This window comes from Lontra canadensis, unplaced genomic scaffold (genome assembly GCF_010015895.1).
Source record: "Lontra canadensis isolate GAN:19392208 unplaced genomic scaffold, GSC_riverotter_1.0 scaffold8, whole genome shotgun sequence".
NCBI lineage: Eukaryota > Metazoa > Chordata > Mammalia > Carnivora > Mustelidae > Lontra > Lontra canadensis.
In genome coordinates, this window is record NW_022631002.1 from 34085348 (window position 1) to 34107541 (window position 22194).

The 22194-nt window shown below is 45.5% G+C and overlaps 1 protein-coding gene across 9 annotated transcripts in view; it reads left to right on the top strand.

The window, feature by feature from the left end:
* Positions 1-22194, top strand: part of ABCC12 (ATP binding cassette subfamily C member 12) — a 77937-nt gene that overhangs the window by 34429 nt on the left and 21314 nt on the right. For all 9 annotated transcript variants that reach the window (XM_032854553.1, XM_032854556.1, XM_032854557.1 and 6 more), the window contains exons 11-19: positions 951-1022; positions 3369-3493; positions 10930-11002; positions 12642-12845; positions 16253-16387; positions 16488-16563; positions 16649-16720; positions 19586-19675; positions 20352-20455. In XM_032854553.1, the coding sequence (XP_032710444.1) occupies positions 951-1022; positions 3369-3493; positions 10930-11002; positions 12642-12845; positions 16253-16387; positions 16488-16563; positions 16649-16720; positions 19586-19675; positions 20352-20455 (951 nt within the window). The remainder of the gene's footprint in view (positions 1-950; positions 1023-3368; positions 3494-10929; positions 11003-12641; positions 12846-16252; positions 16388-16487; positions 16564-16648; positions 16721-19585; positions 19676-20351; positions 20456-22194) is intronic.

Here is a 22194-nt window from a genome sequence, read left to right on the forward strand (position 1 = left end):
AACTTCACTTGCCTCCCATTGGTGCTGACATAATAGTACACCCTTGATGGGCCACCTTCCCCTTCCCGTGGTACCTCCCAAACAAACTACCTTCACTCAAATCTTTTGATTCAGGGCCCATTTCTGGGAGAGCTCAAACTAAGACATTTACTTTTTCAGTAAGGTTCCCTCCACCCTCATCTCCTCCATATCTCTTCCCTGCTTCATGTGTTTCCATGGCATGTCCCTGACATACTCCATACTCTACTTACTTATTGACTTTTGGTCCACCCAACTAAAACACAAGCTCCTTGAGGGCAGAGCCAAACTATTGTCTGTCATGTTCATTACTGTATTGTGCTATTGCTAGTGTCCAGAACAGCACCTGGCACATAGCAGTCTCTTACAATGATTTGTGGTTGAATTAATAGATTAGTAGCTGTAGAATAACCCATTAACCCAATGTGTTGGAATAGCATAATTGCTCAGTAATTTCAGATTATGCTTCGGTATGGTGGAAGGATACTTAAAGAATGACTTTTGAAAAACACTTGGCTCTCTGTATTTCAAAGGCTACCATTGTCCCCCTGGGTTGTGCAGCCTTTCAATTCTATTAGATTTGCTTTCCTGGAGTGTGGGCAAGGGACAGTCCTCACATCCAGGGCCTGTGTGTCCCAGACCGGCACAAGGCTGTTTCGCATCAGTGCTTGTACATGATTTCTGGAAGTCCTCTGGGCACTCCGCTGTGTTTTGCCAAGGAAAGCACTTAATTAAGACTTAGGTTCCTGCCTCCTCCCAGGCTGCATATCAGGTTTGGGATGTGAGACTGTATCTGCCATCTCTTAGAGCCGGCATTGACCTCTTGGTTACCACCTGGCCTGGCTAGCACAGTTGCCAAAGGCAACACCTTTGGCCCAAGACCCTTTAAGAACTGGTGGAATGACTGTGTCTTTTTTCTGTTTCTCTGGTAGGGGAAGGTTTTGGGAATATGTGGGAATGTTGGAAGTGGAAAGAGCTCTCTCATTGCAGCTCTCCTAGGACAGGTAAGCTGTGAAGTTGGAGCACTGACATGAGTCAAATTGTCCCCTGCCTGCCCTGCCTGGGGCCCTTCAAGAACAGTGGACCCAGTGTCTGGGCTCAGCTGCACTGATGCTGTGCACACAGTTAACAGTGATTTCCAGGAAGTTAATGTGCTCAGTAGCTCCATGCCCCTTGTCAACGTGACACTGAGCTTTTCATACACTCTTGGGTTTGCCTCCCAAGGACATGTGTTAAGCAATGACTGTTTCCTTGCCTAGAGTGCCATCTTTGTCAAAGGAAGAGACAAGTCATTAAGTACATGGTGTTTCCCATGACTTGGGCCATTCTGATTAGAAAGGCCAGCAAGGTGGCTTTGCAGGGAGGGAGTAAGGCACCTGTGACTCACCCTGACTCTAGATTATTTTTCCCCTTGTCCTTCTTCTAATCTCTAGTGTCTGCCCAGTGCACTGGCTTAGTCAGGCCTTCTTTGATGGAGTGGCTGAATGCATGCATCAACTAAAGCAGCAATGTGCCCTCAGCTTCTCTGCAGACCTCCTGGTAGGAAAAGGGAAGAGTGCAGGGTTCTTGTCCTTTGCTGTTTCTAGCTGTGTGACCCCAGTGAAATGGCCAAGCCATTTATTGTATTCATAGGGCTCTAAATTGATACAGTTTCTCATCCCAAATGAATGAATATTAAGTCCTCTTTCTCCCCATTCTGCTGTCCCTAAAGAGAAGTTTGGATGCCTATAGTAGGGAGAGGAGACACCTCTGAAAAAACAAGGATGCTAGGTTCAGAAGAGCCCGCAAGACCAGAATGACTTCTTTTGGCCTCAGTTAACTTATTTTTAGAAAGAGCAACAACTCCTTCCCTGTCTGAAGGAAAATGTGGGGGCAGAATCCAGTGAGTTCCTAAGGTCCCTTATGCTCTAGAATTCTGTGTGTGTATCTCTGTCATAACCCTAGAGTCAGTAGGTGTGTTCCAGGTGACGCATCCCAATTCTCTACTTAATAACAGGAATCTCTCCACAGCATCCGCTAAGAAATGAGACAGCCTCTGCTTGGATATCTTCGGCAATGGGGAGTTCATTATTTCACAACCAGTTCCCTCTGGAGAGTTTTGATGTATATGGAAGTGAAGTTTGCCTCCTTTTAACTTCTGCCCTTTGGTCTGCTCCTTTGGAATGTCTCAGAAAAAATAGAATCTATTTCCCATGTGACATTGGGAAGATCATATGCCTCACCATAGTCACTGGGATAGAGGCAGCAGGGTGACTTTTGAGTGGGCTCTGTACTGCCTGTGTCTACCACCTGTCTCAGCCTCATGCTCACTGTTTAACCTTGGATAAGTAACTAAGTCTCTCTGAACCTTGGTGTCTTCATCTGTAAAATGGTGGTTAGCAGGGTCATGGTGAAGGTTACACAAGATAATGTATATAATAGTTATAGGGTAATTCCCAGGGCCAGTCATGGTGATTGGCATAGCCCCTATTCATTTTGCTATTCTTATTACCATTATTGTCATTATCATTTTTTCCAAGTCTAGTGTTCCCCTCTCTTGGACCATTCCTGAGGTGAAATGGCATCATGTCACTTGACCTTGACTATCTTTCTTCACTATCCATGACACAGTGCCACCGCTCATTATCCCTGAGCACCATGCCATCTCTCACAAATCCCGTCTCCTGACAACTTTGAACAGGGCATCATCACTAGTGTCCACTGTTACCTGTTAGATACCCACCACGTGGGATCATCCTAAGTGAACTTATGTACTCAGGATCACACACTAGAGCTCATGAAAGTTTCTGATTGGATTGCTCGATGTGCCACATGAAACTGGATTTTCCACTCCCCTTGAAGAATGGGAAGTTCTGGCTGCAACCGAGCCTGCATCCTTGTACCAGGCCCTGCACCAATTGTGCCACTGAGTTGAGGCTGCTTTCTTGAGACAGGGCATGCCAGGACCACCATTCACAGCTGTACAGGCTATATCCTGCCCCTGGGGCCTGGCTGAGGAGGGTAGAATCCAGCTGGTGCATCTGGAGGAAAGGGGAGCCTTTGTAATGGGTCCTCTCAGAGGGCATTTTGTTCTGGTTGTACAGATTTGCCATGTGGTCTCTCCAGCCTGCAGTAGAGCTCACCAATGCCTCTTCTGTGACATTCCTGCCTGGCTGCTCATAGATTTTTGACCTTTGTGACCATCAGACTACCGTTGTGCTTTGCAGTGTGGGCAAAAAGACATCTTGTTGACCCTCTTGCACCATCATAGTTAATTTTCATGGAATAAGTGGGTGGCAAGGGTGCAGTGGGCCCCTAAAGAGATATCTGTGAGGTTTAGCTTCTGAAGGTGTTCTGGTATTTTGCTCCAGATGCAGTTACAGCAAGGGATCGTGGCAGTCAATGGGACTGTGGCCTATGTTTCCCAGCAAGCATGGATATTTCATGGAAATGTGAGAGAAAACATACTATTTGGAGAAAAGTATGATCACCAAAGGTAATATTAACTTTGAAATGAGGAGGCACTTTAGTATTTGATAGCTTCTGCTATAGAGGCTGATGCCATTCGTAATGCTTGCTGAGTGGGTTTCTTTAATGAATTCTGATTAAACATTTGTCAGATCCAAATGGGTGTTGGTTTTTCTCTTCCTGACCCAAGAGTTCAGGAGAGGCACCTTCTGCAGACCTGTAATCACACTCCAAGAAATGGGTGGAATTGGCACTTCATTCCCAGTGCAGAGTAGCATATGTTCTGAGGTTCTCTGTAACAGTGCATATGTTGTCTGACTGGAGAAAGATATATCTGGCAATTTTGCTTTAGGCCAAGTAATCAAAACTGCTTGAAATCATGAGCAGCAGGTATGCAACCTAATCAGTCCTGACATTATTAATTGACATCAGATCTATAAGGACATATTCCCATTAATATACTCAAAATGATCTAATGGAAGAAAAACAAAGTTTAAGTCATAATTTTTGGATATACTTTGGATCATTATTTCAAGCACTGGAAAGTAATAGCTTTCTATGATTCTTCCCTGGATTTGGTATGCTGCCATGTACCTTCTCTCATTAGAGTTCTATAAACATCTATTTAGGGAGATCCTAGCATCATATCTCCATTTTATAGACAAAAAGGCTGAAGCTCAGAAGGGGAATTGACCTGCCCAAAGTCAAGGCTATTAAGTGGTAAGGGCTGAGTCTTGAATGCCAGGCCAGCATCATTTGTTCTCACTGGAGCCTCCATGACATTGGGTCCCCCCAAGCATCTCCAAGCTCCCTGATGCTGAAGTAAAGACCAGTGGAATTGCTGCTTATTTGTTTGTTTGTTTATTTTAATTTGGCTGTCAGATCTCCAGTGATGATCTGGACTTTAGTATTTTATTGTCTGAACCCAGAAACTGTCCTTGCTGGCTGACATTGGCCAGCATGTGTGCCCCCAGCAAGGGGTCTATTACTTCCCCCCGCTCTTCCCTGGCCATGGCATCCTGTTGCTAGGAGGCTCAAGAGCAGCAGGAAGGTCTGATCAGTGCAGGAGTCCTTGGCACCAGCTGAACTGCTCTGCTCAGTGTTTCCTGGCCTCCTCCCCACCCTACCTGGAATGGTTTCTCTTTCTGTAAGTAGCCAGCTAGGAAAAAGGATTCCTACCTTCATCAGGCAGAATGTCAGGGCAAATATTTACCAAATACTTGGAATTTGCAGGGCCATGCAAGATGAGGGGAGAAAGAAGGGTGGTTCAGATGTGTCTTTGCCCCTGAGGTGTTCAAGTCTGGGGAAGGAGCTGTAAGAGATATACAGAATAACAGTGCACCAAGAAGGACTGTGCCAAGTTCCAGGAGGCCCTGTTGGATTATTCAGAGGCAGGAGAGATCATGAGAGGGAAGAGAGGTGTGTTGCTTGAATTGGGCCTGGCAGGGTGGATGCAGGCCCCCTTTGTGTGTGGCATCTCTAGGGTGACCATGGTGGCTCTCAGGCCATAGGAAGCAAGAGAGTAGAAGGTAAGTTAAGATGGCAGGGGGAGAAGTGGCAAAGGGATGAAGATGTGCTGAACACTCTGTATGTCATAGTTAAGGATTGACAAAGGTAATGATGTTAATAATAACCACCACTGATGAAGAACTTGAAGTGCACCAGGATTTGTGCAATTGGCTTCAGATATGTGTTCTTGTTTCCTTTTCACAACCCAGTGAGCGTTATGAGCCCAATTTATAGAGTGGAGAGTGAGGATCAGGGAAGTACTTTCACTCGTCCAAGGGTTACCCAGCTGGATTCAAACCAGATTGTTCTGATTCCAAAGCCCTTGGTCTTTTATTTTTTTAATTTTTGTTTATTTTTTATTTGAGTATAGTCGACACACACGGTTACATTAGTTTCAGGTGTATGACATAGCGATTCAACTTCTCTATATGTTACGGTATGCTCACCCCAAGTGTAGCTACCAACAGTTACCATACAACTCTATTACAATATCATTAACTAGAAACCCTGTGTTGCACCTTTCATCCCCATGACTTAATCATTCTGTAACTGGAAGCCTGTACCTCCCACCACCCCCTTTCACCCATTTTGCCCGTTTCCTTCCCCCACCTGCAACCACCAATTTATTCTCTGTATTTATGGGTCTGACTCTTTTTGTTTGTTTATTCATTTGTTTTTTCAAATTGCATATATGAGTAAAACCATATGGTGTTTGTCTTTTTCAGTCTGACTTAGATCATTTAGTATAATCTCCTCTAGGTCCATCCATGTTGTTGCAAATGGCATGATCTCATATTTTTAAGGTTATGTAATATTCTATCACATCACACACACACACTCACACACACATGTGCATATGTATACACACACACAAATCATATCTTCCTTATTCATTCATCTATCAATGGACACTTAGGTTACTTCTATATCTTAGCTATTGTAAATGACGCTGCAATAAATATAGGTGTGCATATATCTTTTGCAATTAGTGTCTGTGTTTTCTATGGGTAAATACCCCATATTGGAATCACTGCGTCATATGGTATTTCCATTTTCAATTTTTGAGGAAATGCTATACCATCTTCCTGAGTGGCTGCACCGATTTGCATTCCCACCAACAGCATATGAGGGTTTCTTTTTCTTCACATCCTCTCCAACACTTATTATTTCTTGCCTTTTTGATTTTAGCCATTCTGATAGGTATGAGGTGATATCTCATTGTGGCTTTAATTTGCCTGATGATTAATGATATTGAATGTCTTTTTAAGTGTCTGTTGGCCATCTGTATGTCTTTTTTTTTAGAAAGATGTCTATTCAGGTCCTCTGCCTATTTTGTAATCACATTGTTTTTTTAGTATTGAATTATAGAAGTGCTTTATAATATTTTGGATATGAACCCTTTATCAGATGTATCATTTGCAAATATCTTTTCCCACTCAGTAGGTTGCCTTTTTGTTTTGTTGATGGTTTCCTTTGCTGTGCAAAGGTTGTTTGTTTGTTTGTTTGTTTGTGGGTCCAAATTTGCAGCCCTGAGATCAAGACCTGAGCTGAGATAAAGGGTTGGATGCTTGACTGAGCCATCCAGGCACCACCGCCCCCCCGCAATTTTTTATTTTGATGTAGTCCCATTAATTTATTGTTGCTTTTGTTTCTCTTGCCTTAGGAGACATACTGCCAATATCAGAGAAATTACTGCCCGTGTTCTCTTCTAGGATTTTTATAGCCTTAGGTCTCACATTTAGGTCTATGCCATTTGGAGTTTATTTTTGTGTATGGTGCTATAACCTGGCCCAGTTTCATTCTTTGCACTTAGCCATCCAGTTTTCTCAGTACTGTTTTTTTTTTTTTTTAAAGATTTTATTTATTTATTTGAGAGAGTGGGGGAGGGGAGAGAAAGCATGAGCAGGATGAGGAGCAGAGGGAGAAGCAGACTTCCAGCTCAACAGGGAGCCTGATGCAGGGCTCCATCCTGGGGCTCTGGGATCATGACCTGAGCTGAAGGCAGATGCTTAACTGATTGAGTCACTCAGGAGCCCCTCAGCACTATTTGCTGAAGAGACTGTCTTTTCCCATTATATATTTTTGCCTCCTTTGTCATAGATTAATTGACGCTTTAAGTATGGGTTTATGTCTGAGCGTTCTGTTTTGTTCTTTTGACCTATGTGTCTATTTTTGTGCCAGTACCAAGCTGTTTTGAATACTATAACTTCGTAGTATATCTTAAAATCTGGAATTGTAATACCTCCAGCTTTGTTTTTCTTTCTCAGGGTTGTTTTGGCTACTCGGGGTCTTTTGTATACAAAGACACAAATTTTAGTATCATTTATTCTAGTTCTGTGAAAAATGATTTGGTATTTTTGATAGTGATCACATTAAATCTATAGATTGCTTTGGATAGTGGGGACGTTTTTAATTCTTCCAATTCATGAGCACTGTATATCTTTCCATTTATTTGTGTCATTTTCAGTTTCTTTCATCAGTGTTTTATAGTTTTCAGAATACAGAACTTTCATCTCCTTGGTTAAGTTTATTCTAAGGTATTTTATTATTTTTTTGGTGCCATTGTAAATAGAATTGTTTTCTTAATTTCTCTTTCTGCTAATTTCTTATGAATGTGTAGAAATGCTACCAATTTCTGGGTATTAATTTTGTATCCTGCAATTTCACAGAACTAATTTGTTACTTCTAGTAGTTTTTTGGTGGGGTTTTTAGGATTTTCTATGTATAGTAGAAATGTCATCTACAAATAGTGACAGTTTAACTTCTTCTTTGTCAATAAGAATGCCTCATTTATTTTCTTGTCTGATTGTTGTGGCTAGAACTTCCAGGATTATGTTAAATGAAAGTGGCAAAAGTGGAAATCCTTGTCTCATTCCTGTTCTTAGAGAAAACCTTTCAGTTTTTCACCATAGAGTATGATATTAGGGGTGGGTTTTTTATATGGCTTTTATTATGTTGAAGTGCATTTCCTCTAAACCTAATTTGTTGGGAGTTTTTATTTGACTGAGTGTTGAATTTTGTCAAATACTTTTTCTGGATCTATTGATGATCATATGATTTTCAGCCTTCATTTTGTTGATGTGATGTACCATGTTGATTGATTTACAAATACTAAACCATTCTTGCATCCCCAGAATAAATCCCACTTGATAATGGTGAATGATCCTTTTAATGAACTGTTAAATGGGGTTTGCTAATATTCTGAGGATTTGGGCTCTGTGTTCATCAGGAATATTGGCCTGTAGTTTTCTTTTCTTTTGTGGTGTCTTTGCCTGGTTTTGGTATCAAGGTACTGCTGGCTTCATAGAATGTATCTGGAAGCCTTCCTTCCTCTTCTATTTTTTGAAATAGTTTGAGAATAGGTATTAACTCTTCTTAATGTTTGGTAGAATTCACCAGTGAATCCATCTGGTCCTGGACTTTTATTTTTTAGTAGGTTACTACTATTATTATCATTATTACTATTATTATTATTACTGATTTAATTTTGTTATAGTAATTGGTATGTCAAAATTTTCTATTTCTCCTTGATTCAGTTTTAGAAGATTATATGTTCCTAGAAATGTATTCATTTCTTCTAGGTTATCCAGTTTGTTGGTATGATTTTTCATAGTATTCTCTTATAATATCTTGTATTTCTGTGGTGTCAGTTGTTACTTCTCTTTCACTTCTGATTTTATTTTTGGGGTCCTTTCTTTTTCTTTGTGAATCTGGCTGTTTATCAATTTTATATATCTTTTCAAAGAACCCACTCTTGGTTTCATTGATTTTTTTTCTGATTTGTTTTCATCTCTATGTCATTTATTTCTGCTCTAATCTTTATTATTTTTTTTCCTTCTACTCACCTTGGGCTTTGTTCTTTTTCTAGTTACTTTGAAGTGTAAGTTTAGATTGTTTATTTCAGCTTTTTCTTCTTTCTTCAAACTACTTTTGCTGTGTCCCAGAGATTCTGAACCTTGGTGTTTTCATTTTCATTTGTCTCCATGTATTTTTTTTTTAATTTCTCCTTTGATTGGTTGTTAAGTATCATGCTGTTTAGACTCCATGTGTTTGTGTTTTTCCTACTTTTTTTTCTTGTGATTGATCTCTAGTTGTATTACTGTTGTGATCAGAAAAAATACATTCTATGATTTTGATCTTCTTAAATTTATTGAGGATTGCTTTGTGGCCTAACATGCGACATATTCTGGAGAATGTTTCGTGTGCACTTGAAAAGAATGTGCATTTTCTTGTTTTTTGATGGAATGTTCTTTATATGTCTATCCAGTCAGATGCATCATTCAAAGACACTTTTCTTATTGATTTTCTGTCTAAATTATCTATCCATTGATGTACATGGGCAGTTGAAGTCTTTTACCATTATTGTAATACCATCAGTTTCTCTCTTTACATTCATTAATATTTGCTCTATGTACTTAGGTGCTCCAACGTTGGGTGCATAGATACTTACAATTGCTTTATCCTCTAATTGGGTTGATCTCTTTATCATTCTATAATGCCCTTCTTTGTCTCTTGTTATACAGTCTTTGCTTTAAAGTCTATTTTGTCTAATGTAAATACTGTTAACCTTGCCAAAGGCCCCAGTCTTAACCACCATATGTACCACTCCTGAAGTTGGTGTATGGGTGTGATTCTCCAGGATATTAAGTGCCGCCAGGGGTCAGCACGCCACCTGAAGGGCAGCCACCTCATGATCTGCCTGCTCACTCTCTTGTTGGTGCCCTTTGTTGGGGACGTGTGTCCTGCAAAGTCTCAGTTGTGAGGCTTGTCCACTGTCCTGCATTGAGAAGAAAGGGTCCCAATGATGCTGATAATGCTGATGATATCAATCAGCTAATCAATCAATCAATTAATTAGTCAACTAATGAAGTGGAGGCAGGCAGCCTGTCAAGAGGGACAGAAACCTAGGGTCCAGTGATGGGAACTGACTGTGCCTTGCATAGGGCATGACCTTGAACTGATACCAGGAACATCAGGGAAATCAGAGCAGGAACTAACTTCTGAAGCAGCAATGTGGTCCCCTGGGAAAGATTCTATCTATGGTGGAAGCCATCTGAGTGGGAATGAGGTAGAGAGAAAGCCCAGGGAGGAGGGTGTGGAATTCTCCCATAGCTTGAGGCCTAAGCATTTTCGAGTTCATACTCACTAACTTATTGACTTTCTTGGATCCCTTGCTGTCAGAAGTTCCATGGAGTGAGACTGGAGTCATGCCTGGTAGGTCATGGGTACCCCAGTTTTGTTGTCCTTTGCAGGATGAGGTGCTGATCCTGGCAGCATGGGTGCTGAGAGTTGGTTAGGGCCTTGTCCATTAGATTCCCCACAGACTGGCCCAGTGCTAGACAGTGGGCAATGCTGAGGGATAAAACCAAGAAGCTAGGAGATCCAAGGAACTGAGATCCTATTCCTTCCTGGCTTCTGCTCCTCAGGCAGTATTCTCTGTGCCCAGTGTACTCAGGTGTCTCAGGGGGAGAAAACCCTGCTCTCTCCAACCTGGTAGGAGTGACTGGTGGATAGAGGAGAATCCTGGAGCAGAGGTCAGGGTCATCATTAGTAATCATCCCAGCACCCTGCTGTTACCCTTTACCCACACACATTTCTCCATTTATGGTCTTGCATCCTCTGGGAAGCCTCCCACAGTGACCGCAGCTCATATTGGTCACTCCCTTCTTTGACTCCTAAGAGCAGTGCTAGCAGTTGGCATCCCCAGTCTTCCCTTTAGAGGTTTCGTGTACATTGAATCATCTTCCTCTCAGGGCAGAAAACCTGTGAGGAAAGGAGCCATCCCTAGGTAAACTCTGCATCAGATGTGTGGGGAAGGCCTAGGGGTCAAGGGGAAGCTGCATTTAGACATCAAAGATGAAGCAACTGGCCAACTCCTTGTCTTACTTCAGTGATACCTTTCCAGGCAATCCAGTCTTTTGTCACCATGCTGACTTATGTCATTTGTGTCCACAGGTATCAGCACACGGTTCGTGTCTGTGCCCTTCAGGAAGACCTGAGCAGCCTTCCTTATGGAGACCTGACTGAGGTGAGCAGAGCTAGGAGCTCAGCTGCACTGTAGCAACATGGCAGCTTGGCTGCCCAGGATGAAAGGGCTGAAGCTGGCAGGCCCTGGTTCCATCCACATTTGGATGCTCTGAAGGACAGAAGTGTCCCAGGAAGTGTGGGAAAAGCCAAGTTCTACCACCCTGAATTCCTCATCTGGGTTTATTCTTGGGGGAATATTAACAATGGTTATGGTACCAATTCTACCTGTGTTAGGTTCAGTGTGGTAACTCTTGGAGTCATTCCCAAACCACCTGTTAACTTAGAGAAGGTGTCTGGTTAAATCTGCTTCCATAGCTTATGGACTGGCTCTGTCTTCCAAAGACAGAGGTCCGGGGGTGCTGCATTGTAACTGGTCTCTAGGGCTCCTTCTTGCCTCGTTTACTCTGCCCTCCTAACACTGCTCTCAGCTGCTTGTCTAAAAACCTGCCTGGGTCCAGGGTCGAGCCTGCCAACTCAGGTGACTCAGGGAGGGAGGTCATCATGCCATCTTTCTGTTTCCCCATCCCAGTGTGCACTCTGTTGAGTCTTCGGTTTTGCCCTAAAGCAAAGGAGGAGACCAAAGAGCTAAAGAATCTTGAAGAAAGAGGAGTTCAGAAAACATTGCCTTTCTCTGCTAGGGCCCTCAATGTGCCTGTGTCAAGGAATTGGATACCACAGCCATCATGGTCTGGCATTCAAGATCTCTCTTGCTGCAGCCCTGGCCCACCTCCCCAGGGTCTGCTTCTACTCATCCCTACTTGCCTAAGTGTACACTTGCCTTCCAGCCTCCAGACCTCTGTTCTTGCCATTGTTACCACCTTTCAAGTTCCAACCGCAAATCTACCCCCTTGAGGGAGACTTTCCTGAATCCCACAGTCTGCAGTGGTTTGCCCCAGAATACTTGGCTTAGGCTTCTCAGTTTCTGCCGATATGTGAGCTCCCAGTAGATAGGGAATTTTTTTGTCCAGCTTCGTGTGTCCTTCCTCTGTGCTCACCCCAGTGCCTGGCTGAACATAATGGGGACCTACTTTGGGGTCAGTTGGACAGAAGAACCTAAAGTAGGCTATCTAGATTTTCATCCTTTCTACAAATGCTTACTGAGCACCTGCTCTGTGTCAGGTGTGATGCCAGGCCTTAGGGATAGAGTGTTAAATACAGTAAACATGCCTTTCATCTTTGTAGAGCTTAAAGGTCCTAGTGGAGGTGAGGAGTTGGTACACAAGCAAGCAAATTGAGAGCCTCCTTGTCCATTTGCTCCTAGGCTCTGCTCCCTCCTGTTCACCTGTCCACCCTGCCAGAGCTTCTGCTCAACAATTCCCTCTGATGTTGGTGGTTAAGACATAGCCCTTCTCTATGGGATATGCACTAGAATGAGGCTGTTGTGAGACAGGTTTCCCTCACTCAACACTGGAGTTTTTCCCTAGTTGCCATTGCCCACCAGGCTGCCTACAGAAGTGTCTTTCACTTCCCAGGGCATCTGGTACAGTCAGGGGGTCCCTGTAGGGGGTGGAGGAACTGGAATGTAGTAATGATCAGTTTGCAAAAGAGTCTTGAGAAGCTTCAGGAAGCTCTTGTTCCCTGAGGACTGCAGAGTGGGAATGGGGCCCAGTGATGGAGAGTAACATTGTTCCTGCCTACAGATTGGTGAGCGGGGCCTCAACCTCTCTGGGGGGCAGAGACAGAGGATCAGTCTGGCCCGCGCTGTCTACTCAAACCATGAAATCTACCTGCTGGATGACCCCCTGTCAGCAGTAGATGCCCACGTGGCGAAGCACATTTTTGAAGAGTGCATTAAGAAGACACTCAAGGGGAAGACAATTGTCCTGGTGACCCACCAGCTGCAGGTAACTGGAACTAGCAGGATTCATGAGGTCACAGGATGGGTGTGGTGTCTAATGCTCACAAGTCTCCTTTTCTACCTAAACCTGTCCCATCCATGGCTGAGACAAGAGTCAGGGATGGAGGAAGCAAGATGTGTAGATTACATTCATGATTCTCCCTAGCCATCCCAGCTTGCACATAGCCCTGCCTGCTCCTCTCTGGGCATAGACTCTATTGGGTTCAGTGGAACTAAGACCTTTCTTCCACCAGAGGATAGACTCTCCAGAAGCAAATGACCCCTATCTATGGGGTGGACATGGGGCACTTCCTCCAGCTCTGGACCACTGATGGTGGTGAGGTGGGAAGCCAGGTAGAAAAAATTCAGTCCCCACCCTTCCTTCAGCAAGTGCTAGGTGGGCCTGAGGACAGGTGCCTAGGAGGGGGATAAGGGGCTCTGATGCTCTTGGCATCACTCACCAGGGGGAAAAGGCTGGAGACCAGGACTTTTGGGCTAAGTCAAGACTCTTTTCCTTTCTCAGAGCCGCTCTCATAGGCTTAGGAACATGAATATTACTGAGGAGTTACTAAGCTTGCCCAGAGGGCTCGAGAATCAGGCAGGGTGGAAAGAGTGCTCACAGTGTCAGCTTCATCAAGAGCTCTGAATACCTGGTAGGAATACAAGGCTCCCCTGTACCCTGAGACAAACCAGATTTCCTCCTGCCTCCATCTCCCCTCTTCACAGTGAGTCTGTATAGGTGTGGGTATGTGTCCATGTATATGTGTATGTATATACATGTGTGCATCTCCTGCTGAAGGAGGGATCCCATGGGACTGACCTGCCTTGAGAGGACTGTTGGAGCAGAAGTCCTGTCTTCTTTCCTCTAGTGCCACCTGTGGGGAAAATATTCAACAGAGGCCTTGTCTGGGGGTAAGAGACAGACCTCATGGTCTTTGTAAGGGTAAGTCAACCTAGGGGAGGGGGAGGCAAATGAGGTCACCATGGCTACAGGGTGCTCTAAGCAGCATTTCTAGGATCTTCTATCAGTGGCCAGAAGGGCCAGTTTGAAGAGGGAGACATTTCTTAAAGATCCAGGAAAACCATTCCTTCCCATTACTGTAGTTCTGCCCCCAGCCTATGTCTCTTTGCTGAGGACTGGAGTTCTCAGAATAAACTCCAAGCATCTGAATTTTGGGTTTCTATTGAGTGGGCTCAATCACCTCCAGGAAGCATCTAGTGGTATAGACAAGTTGCTCTGCTGGCCAGGCATCAGAATGGAGGAGAAGTTTGGATTTCCTCTGGACCCCCATGAGGTCAGTGGGAATTGGGTCTCGCCCAGCCACGGTGCTAAGTGTTGTAACCACAGCATCACATTGTGAGGGTCCAAGCCCTAGACACCTCCTGCAGTGGGGAGGGCTGTCCTTCTGAAGGGTCCTGGGGATCTGGAGGGGGACTTCTGGCCCCTGACAACTGTGAGTCATAGCTGTCTTTGAAGGAATCTTTACTGGGGGAAATAATCACCTCAGCCCTGTCCAGTCTTTGAACCTTGATGACTAGCTGCATGACCTCAGGCAAGAACTATCTCTTCCCCAGGCCTGTCTCCTGGAAGAGTCTACCTTTCACCAAGGTCATTTTCTTTTCTTTTTTTTTTTTTTTTTTGAATATTGAAAAATGTAAGCAGCCACCAGATGGCACTGGAGTCTCAGTCCAGCTGTCCATTGTTGGGGAGGAGGGGGTTCCAAGCCCCTGAACTGGAACCCCAGGGCTTTTCCAGAACATTGCTCTGTTGCTTTTACTTGTGGGCTCACAGCCAATCAGGATGCTTCCCATTGCTTGGGCTGGACGATTGCTCTTCATTTACTTGAGGAAACAAATGAAATGAGGCCTGCAGTTGCCACTGAAAACCAACCCAGGGTCAGATTTTGTGTTTGTGAACAAAACTGCTCAAATCACAGCAGATCTCACTGGCATGAACTGGGGAACTCACTAGCCAGAGGGCCTTCACCAGGAACTTCCCCACAGAGAAAGAAAAGGCTGTGAGGCTGTCACGTACCCCACACTGGTGCCTCAATCTCCCTATCTCGAGAATGGGCTGATCACAAAGCTGCCACTTCCTTTACTAGCTTGTGGGACATTGACACATAAGAGACGAACAAGATCAGGTTTTGAAAAGTTAGAATAGGCTACGTAAAGGTGAGAGGTTATTTTCTGGAAAAAGGTTCTCTCAGAAAGTGTCTCCTCTGGACATGACAAGCCAGGCTGTTTCTGCTTAGCTGTCTGGGAAAGTGGACAAGGAGCTGAGTCATTAGTCTAAGGGAGGCGGAAAGGCTGGAGCTGCCCAAACTGCCAGAACCGCTGTCACCTGGCCTTTTGGGCACCACCCCCATTCCCCCAACATCCTGTCAGGAGTACAGTGACCAAATGTGGCTGCTTCCCTCAAACTCTGAGTCAAGAGCCTCAAACGTTAATTTGATTTTGGGTGGACCCTCAATATAGGGGAAGACCTCTGGGCTGTTTTGCAAGGGCTTCGTTAGGCTGAGCCATCTTAAATCTCACTGCATTTTGCTCCTGTAGGAGGCGCTTCCTGCTCTTAGATGGGTTGATCCTATGGAGAAAAATCGATCTTGTTCCAAATGAGAGGAAACCCCTATTAGCAGAACTCTTTGATCTCAGGAGTGATATGTAAATGAAGGGAGCTCAAATTAGAAAATCAGAAGTGCTTTGGGCAAAATGTGGGATGCCATATTAAATGAAGCTATATTTTTATCATAGAGATAAAGCTGATGTAAACTCCTCAGGCCTAGTGAGGGAGGGGGTTGTGATCAAGGGAGGAGTGGGGCCTGGTGGTGGAGGACTGCTCCATGTTCTGCTTTTGGGCTACATGAGGGTGATGAGGTGGGCTTGTAACGTTCTAGCAAAGGAAGGCCATTGCTGAGGTCATATTTCCCCTCTCCACCAGATCTTGTCTTGCAGTAACTTGTCAATTTCATATTCCAAGTCCCACCTGCCCCCGATCAGATTTCTTGGCCCACTTAGGGAACAGTGTTTCACAGTGACAACCAGAGGGTCCTGTTGGACTCACGACACCAGTAGGCACTAGATCAGTGCTTCTCAACTGGAGGCCATTTTTCCCTTTAGAGGGCATTTGTCAATATCTGGAGATGTTTTTGCTTATCACAGGTAGAGCAGGGGATTGCTACTGTCATCTAGTACGTAGAGGAAGGAAGAGACTGCTAACATCCCACAATGTACAGGACAGCCCACTGTCCCTGCCCCAACAACAAAGAATGATCTGGCCCTCAGTGCCCACAGTGCCAAGGTTGAGAACCTCTGTACTAGAGGAGCTTGGGGTGCCACTGGATGGGAGTTTGGCATGGCTCTCTTCTCTTACCAGGCAGAAATTCACTGTAGACCGTTTTTGTATCTTTGCAGTTCTTAGAGTCTTGTGATGAAGTCATTTTGTTAGAAGATGGAGAGATTTGTGAAAAGGGAACCCACAAGGAGTTAATGGAGGAGAGAGGGTGCTATGCCAAACTGATTCACAATCTCCGAGGGTTGCAATTCAAGGTAACTCTGGGTGCAAAAGGTGGGGTCCTTCCGTCTGGGTCTCTAGCCTGGGAGCAGGCCTGTCCTGTAGCTTTCAGAAGGACTGTCATTTTGTCTCTAGGATCCTGAGCACATCTACAATGCAGCAATGGTGGAAGCCCTTAAGGAGAGCCCCGCTGAGAGAGATGAAGATGCTGGTACAGTCCGAGTTCAAACCACACTCCTCTTTTGGTGCCCATGGCTCATGAGCAGACACAGATCTCTCTTTATTTCTCACCCTAGTTTTGGCTCCAAGAGATGGGAAAGATGAAGGAAAAGAACCTGAAACAGACTCAGAATTTTTAGACGTGAAAGGTATTTGCTATTCATTCTCTCAGTTACAATAGTCTTAAATATTTATGGAACATTCTGGATAGAGAAATGTAGGCCCATTTTAAGTCCTCTGGGGGCAACTAGAATTAATACAACTTACTATCATGTGAGCCTTGGGGTTCAACTGCCTGAGTCCAAGCTCTGGCTCAACCACTTTCTAGTTATATGAGTTGGCACAAGATAATAGGCTACTCTGAACCTTAGTTTCTTGATCCATAAAATGGGGAAATAATAACCAACCTCATAGGTTCCCATAAGGATTACATGAGAAACTGCACATATAATGATTAGCCCAGTGTCTGACATAGAGTAACTCTCAACAGTAGTTATTATTGTTATTCATTAGGTCAAAGCAGTGCACAGAGACTGGTTAGAGGCAAAGGCACACACAAGAGAGATGTGTCACACTCTTTATGGGGAGCATTGAGAAAGGAATGTGCAGCACTGAAGAGACTGGGTGGGAGGACGAAGCATTCTGCTATGTGCTGGTCCCCACAATCATCTGCACAGACAAAAATATGAGATCTTAGGAGCTCATGGTCTGGTGGGCGACACAGGCAAGGCGGTAATCATGGGAAACTGGGATAAAAGTAATGGGCGTTGGAGTGGGCATAGCAAGTCAGGGAGGTCCTCGCAGAGCTGGCAAACTTGGGACTAGTCCTTCAAGGATATGTAGGAGTTTTCTGGGAGGCACTGTGGTAAGAAGGTGGGGAAGAGGGAGGATTTTGAGGTTGAGGGCAGGTCGGAATTCCAGGAAGGCAGAGAGAAGAGATAAATCTGGTGAGTGCCAGCCTTGTCAAGCTCCCTCTTCTCCTCCCCACACATTGTTCCCTTCCACCCCTGTATACAATCAACATTTGTTGAGCACCTACTCTATGCCCTTCTCTGGGGCTGGGCACCAAGAGGCCACGGATCCGGATCCAGATCCACAGTCTCTTTCCTCAAAGTGCCCTTGGAGGCTTTCCAAGTTAGAGCTCTGTTCCTCAATAATGTGTAGCTGGAAAAAAAACAAAAAAAAACAAAAAAAACCCACACCTCAGTGTATTTTGTCAAATTTAAGATATCATCCATTTTAAGATCACCATCGTTTTAGGTACCACTTAGAAAGAAAAATCTCTGCCAATTAGATGATATGGCATACTACCGAATGGAAGGCACATCATGATTTCAGAGATGTTAAAATGTGAAAAAAAAATGTGAGTCTTTGAATCGATGAAATTTGGCACCAATAATGGTGCTTCTGACAAACGCATGCACGTTTGGAAAGACAACATATTTTTATCGCTCTGGAGGCGGCCAAAGCTGAAGTGAGGGGCCCACCATCTCTTCCATGCCTTCCCAGGAAAGCTCCAGGCTGCCTAGGATGTGAGGTCCTGTGGAGAAAGTAAACCCTGCTCCTCTTTTTCTCCTCACCCTCCCTACTCTGGAGGGGAAACTGAGCGTGTGAAATCACCTGCCCTCAAAGCTATAGGAAGGGATCCAGTTAAAGGAGGCGGTGCCCGCCACGCCCGGCATCAGGGCATTTTCTAAAGCACAGCAAGATGAAGAGCGTCATCAGCATGCCTGGCTGGGCTGGTGGGCTACTGTGGGATTTGACTAGTTCCCTTTGTGCTCCAGGATGTCTTTCAGTAGGCTCCGCCAACCCGCTGGGCATCTCCCTCATTTTGCAGGCCCAGAGAGAGACACAATGAAAGAAAGTCAGGCTGAACGTTTTCAAAGAAGCATGAAGCTTCCCAGGCAGAGGGTATAACAGTAGCTCTATTCATGGCGCCTTTGAGGTGTGACAGCTACCCCTCTTGGAGCAAGGTGCAGAGAGCCCATGTGCAGGGGCACCCCTGTGTCTAGCTCTATTTATTATCTCTGTTAATAAAAGCCATGTTTGATTTAGGATTCTGCTTTGGAGATGACATTTTCATGCTTTTCTGTGAAGGAGAGGAAGGGGACGAGTACTCAGTTCTGACTGCTGTGCGCTGCTTTAGCCGGCATCCCTGTACCTCTGGATGTGCTTTCCTGGAGAATTTAACAGTCATTTTCCTTTCCCTTTGGAAAGCAGAGAGGACTTGGAACATCCCCGTGGAGGGAATTGGGAGTCCAGGCAGTGGCTGACTGAGGAGGAGGTCCTGGGTTTAATGTGTGAGGCATGAGCTCTGAGAAGACAGGAGCTCCTACCTCCTTCTGGTTGACCCTGCAGTATTTGCTGTGGGTGCTTTTAGCACTTCAGTGCATGAAGCCGGACTCCCAGCTGTATTCTTTTGCCTGGGGGCTCTCTCTGCAGGTTGCCAGCCTTAGGTCAAGCCAGCAGAGCTGGGGAATTAACCTTCACAGGGAGGAGCCCTCACCCAGGGGACAATGGGATTTGTAGAAACATCCTCTACCCTCTGGTCAGGTGAACACTGGTGGGTGTGTGTTCCACACTGGCTCGACCCTTCTCCACATTAAGCTCCAGATGCCTACAGAGGTCACTGGCTTGATGAGATGCCTTCTATTGTTCCCTTTCCTATGCCCTACAGCTCCTGAATAAGCTCCATGCACATAACCCCTTCTCAGGAGCTACTTCTGGAGAACTAGACCCAATCAACCCCTTGATCTCAGGGCTGAGCACATAGTAGTTGCTTCATAAATATTTCTCCCAAGACTGAAAGCCACCTGCCTTAAGGGGCTGTGATGAGGATCAAATCAAATAACATGAGCAAAAGTGTGCTGGGAATTTCAAAGTGTAGGACGATGGAAGGGAGGGTGGAAAACTGCCCCCATTGTGGGAATGGGTATGTAGGAGGGGTGTGCCCGACCCACTGGGCTCCCCTCCGCTGCCAGCAGGCATCCCAGGACTTGTGTCTGTCTCCGTAGTTCCTCTGCAGCAGCTTGTCCAGACTGAATCCCCCCAGGAAGGAACTGTGACCTGGAAAACGTATCACACGTACATTAAGGCTTCTGGAGGTTCGATATAAAACAACGGGTTTCTTGATTTAATTTGCATTAAAAAAATCCTTTCTCAAACTGTTGGGTTCACATTTTATGATTTCCTTAACAATTACTCCTTTTATGCTAGAGCCATTTATCAATGCTTTTATTTTTTTTTTTCATCCGAAGTGTGATAATACAGCCTTTTAAATGGAATCACCCTTTATCTCCATTAAAGCTGCCAGACTCTATTTATTGAAACTGAGTGAGCAGCAGCAGGAACCAGCCACGGTTCTTCCGCACCTCGCTGCCTCTTCACTGAGCACAACAGCGATCCACTCATGGCTTGCCTTCAGTGCAAGGTTCCCATCTTGGTGTGCAAAAATACCTTACAGTTTTATTCCCTGTCTCTGCCCAGCAAGACTGAGTTTTTGTTTGTTTTTGAGGAATACTGAGTTGCTTCTATTAAGGTGCATATTGGTGTTTTTTTTTTCCCCAATATATTGGCAATTTGGACCCATTTTCCAACCAGGTGGAACACATGTCCCCATTGGGGTTCAGGGTCCCAACACCCAGACTTGTGACAGCAGCCTGGAAGGCGTTTCCCAGGGGTGGGGGCCCTCTTTCTGCAGGCTTTGAATTTTTTATGAGGGTTGGACCCACTGCGACCCCCTCCTCTGTAACCCCCTGGACATCTCCCCTCCTCTTGTAGGGTACCTCCTCTCTCTGTTCGCGGTATCCCTCTTCCTCCTGATGATCGGCAGCTCTGCCTTCAGCAATTGGTGGCTGGGTCTCTGGCTAGACAAGGGCTCCCAGGTGAGTTTCCCTTTGGCATTGGAAAATGTTGAGTCAGCTGCTGACGGAGAGCATGAATGCCCCCAGCACCGCCCAAGGAACCTCCCACTGCCCCTTTCCATGAAGTTGAGATGAGTTGCCTGCACAGCTCAATTCCTGAAATGCCCTTTGATTTTGCAAGACAATCAGGACATCTGGATTTTTATATGCCACCTTCAAGTTTTAAAGGATTGACTAAAAGATTGTGATCGTGCCAGGCAAATGCAGCACGTCTGTGGAGTCAAGCCTGTGTAGAATAGAGTCGGTCTTGCAGCCTCCATTGTGATGCACCTTGAGGATAGCCCTGAGGGGCTGGGGGAACCTAGCGTGGTTGTTAATTTTCTTGCCTCTGAACAGAAACCGACCTCTTATTGTTGACACTGTCAGGGGTCAGAGGGTTTCACCTCTCTCTGCCCTCCAAAGTCCCTCTGCAGGAACCAGACATGCAAAAGCCAGACTCAGTTCCTGGTTGTGCTGCAGAGCTACCATGTATCTTTCTCAGACACCACGTATCTGCCACCCAAAGGTCTCCTCTATACCAGGGTCCCTCCTGGGAAGGATTGAAAATTCTGCTCTTGCTGGAGCTTGCTAAAAATTCTCCCAGCTTTTGGCCAGTAGTTTCTAAGCTTTCCTGGAGCCCCAGGGAATGCTGTGGGCCCATCCTGCAAGATAACATTTTGGTATATTTCTGTTGCTATGACAACTGAGGTGGGAAGGCACTGGGGAGCTGTGGTCAGGGGAGAGGTCTCTATAACTCTCCTGGAGGTTGGCGCAGCTTCCTGAGGGCTTTCCCAAGGGGAGAAGCCAGTGGGAGCTCTGCACTGTGCAGGAAGAGCACCATCTCTAGAATATTCCCAGATCCTCCCTGGCTCATTAAGAGCTCTTTTCTTGGAGAGCCCAAGGTTTCTGGTCAGAATGGAACCTCGTCCTAGGTGTGGTGCTTCACCAGTGGGCCAGTGCCATTGGCTAACTGAGCATGCAGCAGGAATGGCAGACCCAGGTGTTTGCCCTGCCCCCAGGCACTGTGGACACAACTTGATGCACAGTGAAGCCTCCTGTTCAAGTGAGGCCTCTCATCAATTAGCTCCCCAGGGATGCTTTTGCTGTTATGGATGTTCATCCATCAGCCGTCACCTCTGGTTTACATTTCCTCTATTGCTGTAATCAGCAAAATGACATTTAAAAGAAAGATGCTTGTTTGCTCCCCAAGGGCAGTTTTGACTTTCAGCACATGGCTCAGAGAAAAATGAAGCTGCCAATTCTTCGGGAGGAGGAGATGGCCTCTCCCCAGAAATGCTGGCAGAAATGTGTGTTCTCCCCCCAGCAGGATGGAGCTGCGTGTGGTCTTGACTCTTCCCAGAACTCTGTGGTTCACCAGACTCCCTCCTCCCTACCAGGGACTTCGGGAGAGTGGACCAGCATCCCCCAAGATGCTCCTTGAGAAAAGGAAAGGGAAGGGACTGTGGGGCTGGCCTGATACCGGGTCCTGTATGGGCTGCCTGAGGGCTCTTCTGCCAACTTCATGGAATCCAGATTTCCTGTGCTTCTATAATTTTTCTGGCCCGACATCACATCTTGTCTCTTGAGGCATAGTTGCTTCTGGGACAGAAGCTATCTGGTTACCCTGTGCCTGCCTGCTTTGTCTGCTTTGTTTGCCCACTGACTGTGCTGAGGCTCGAGCCTTGAGTCTCATAAGTCAGGTGCCTTGGGGGCAGGTAGCC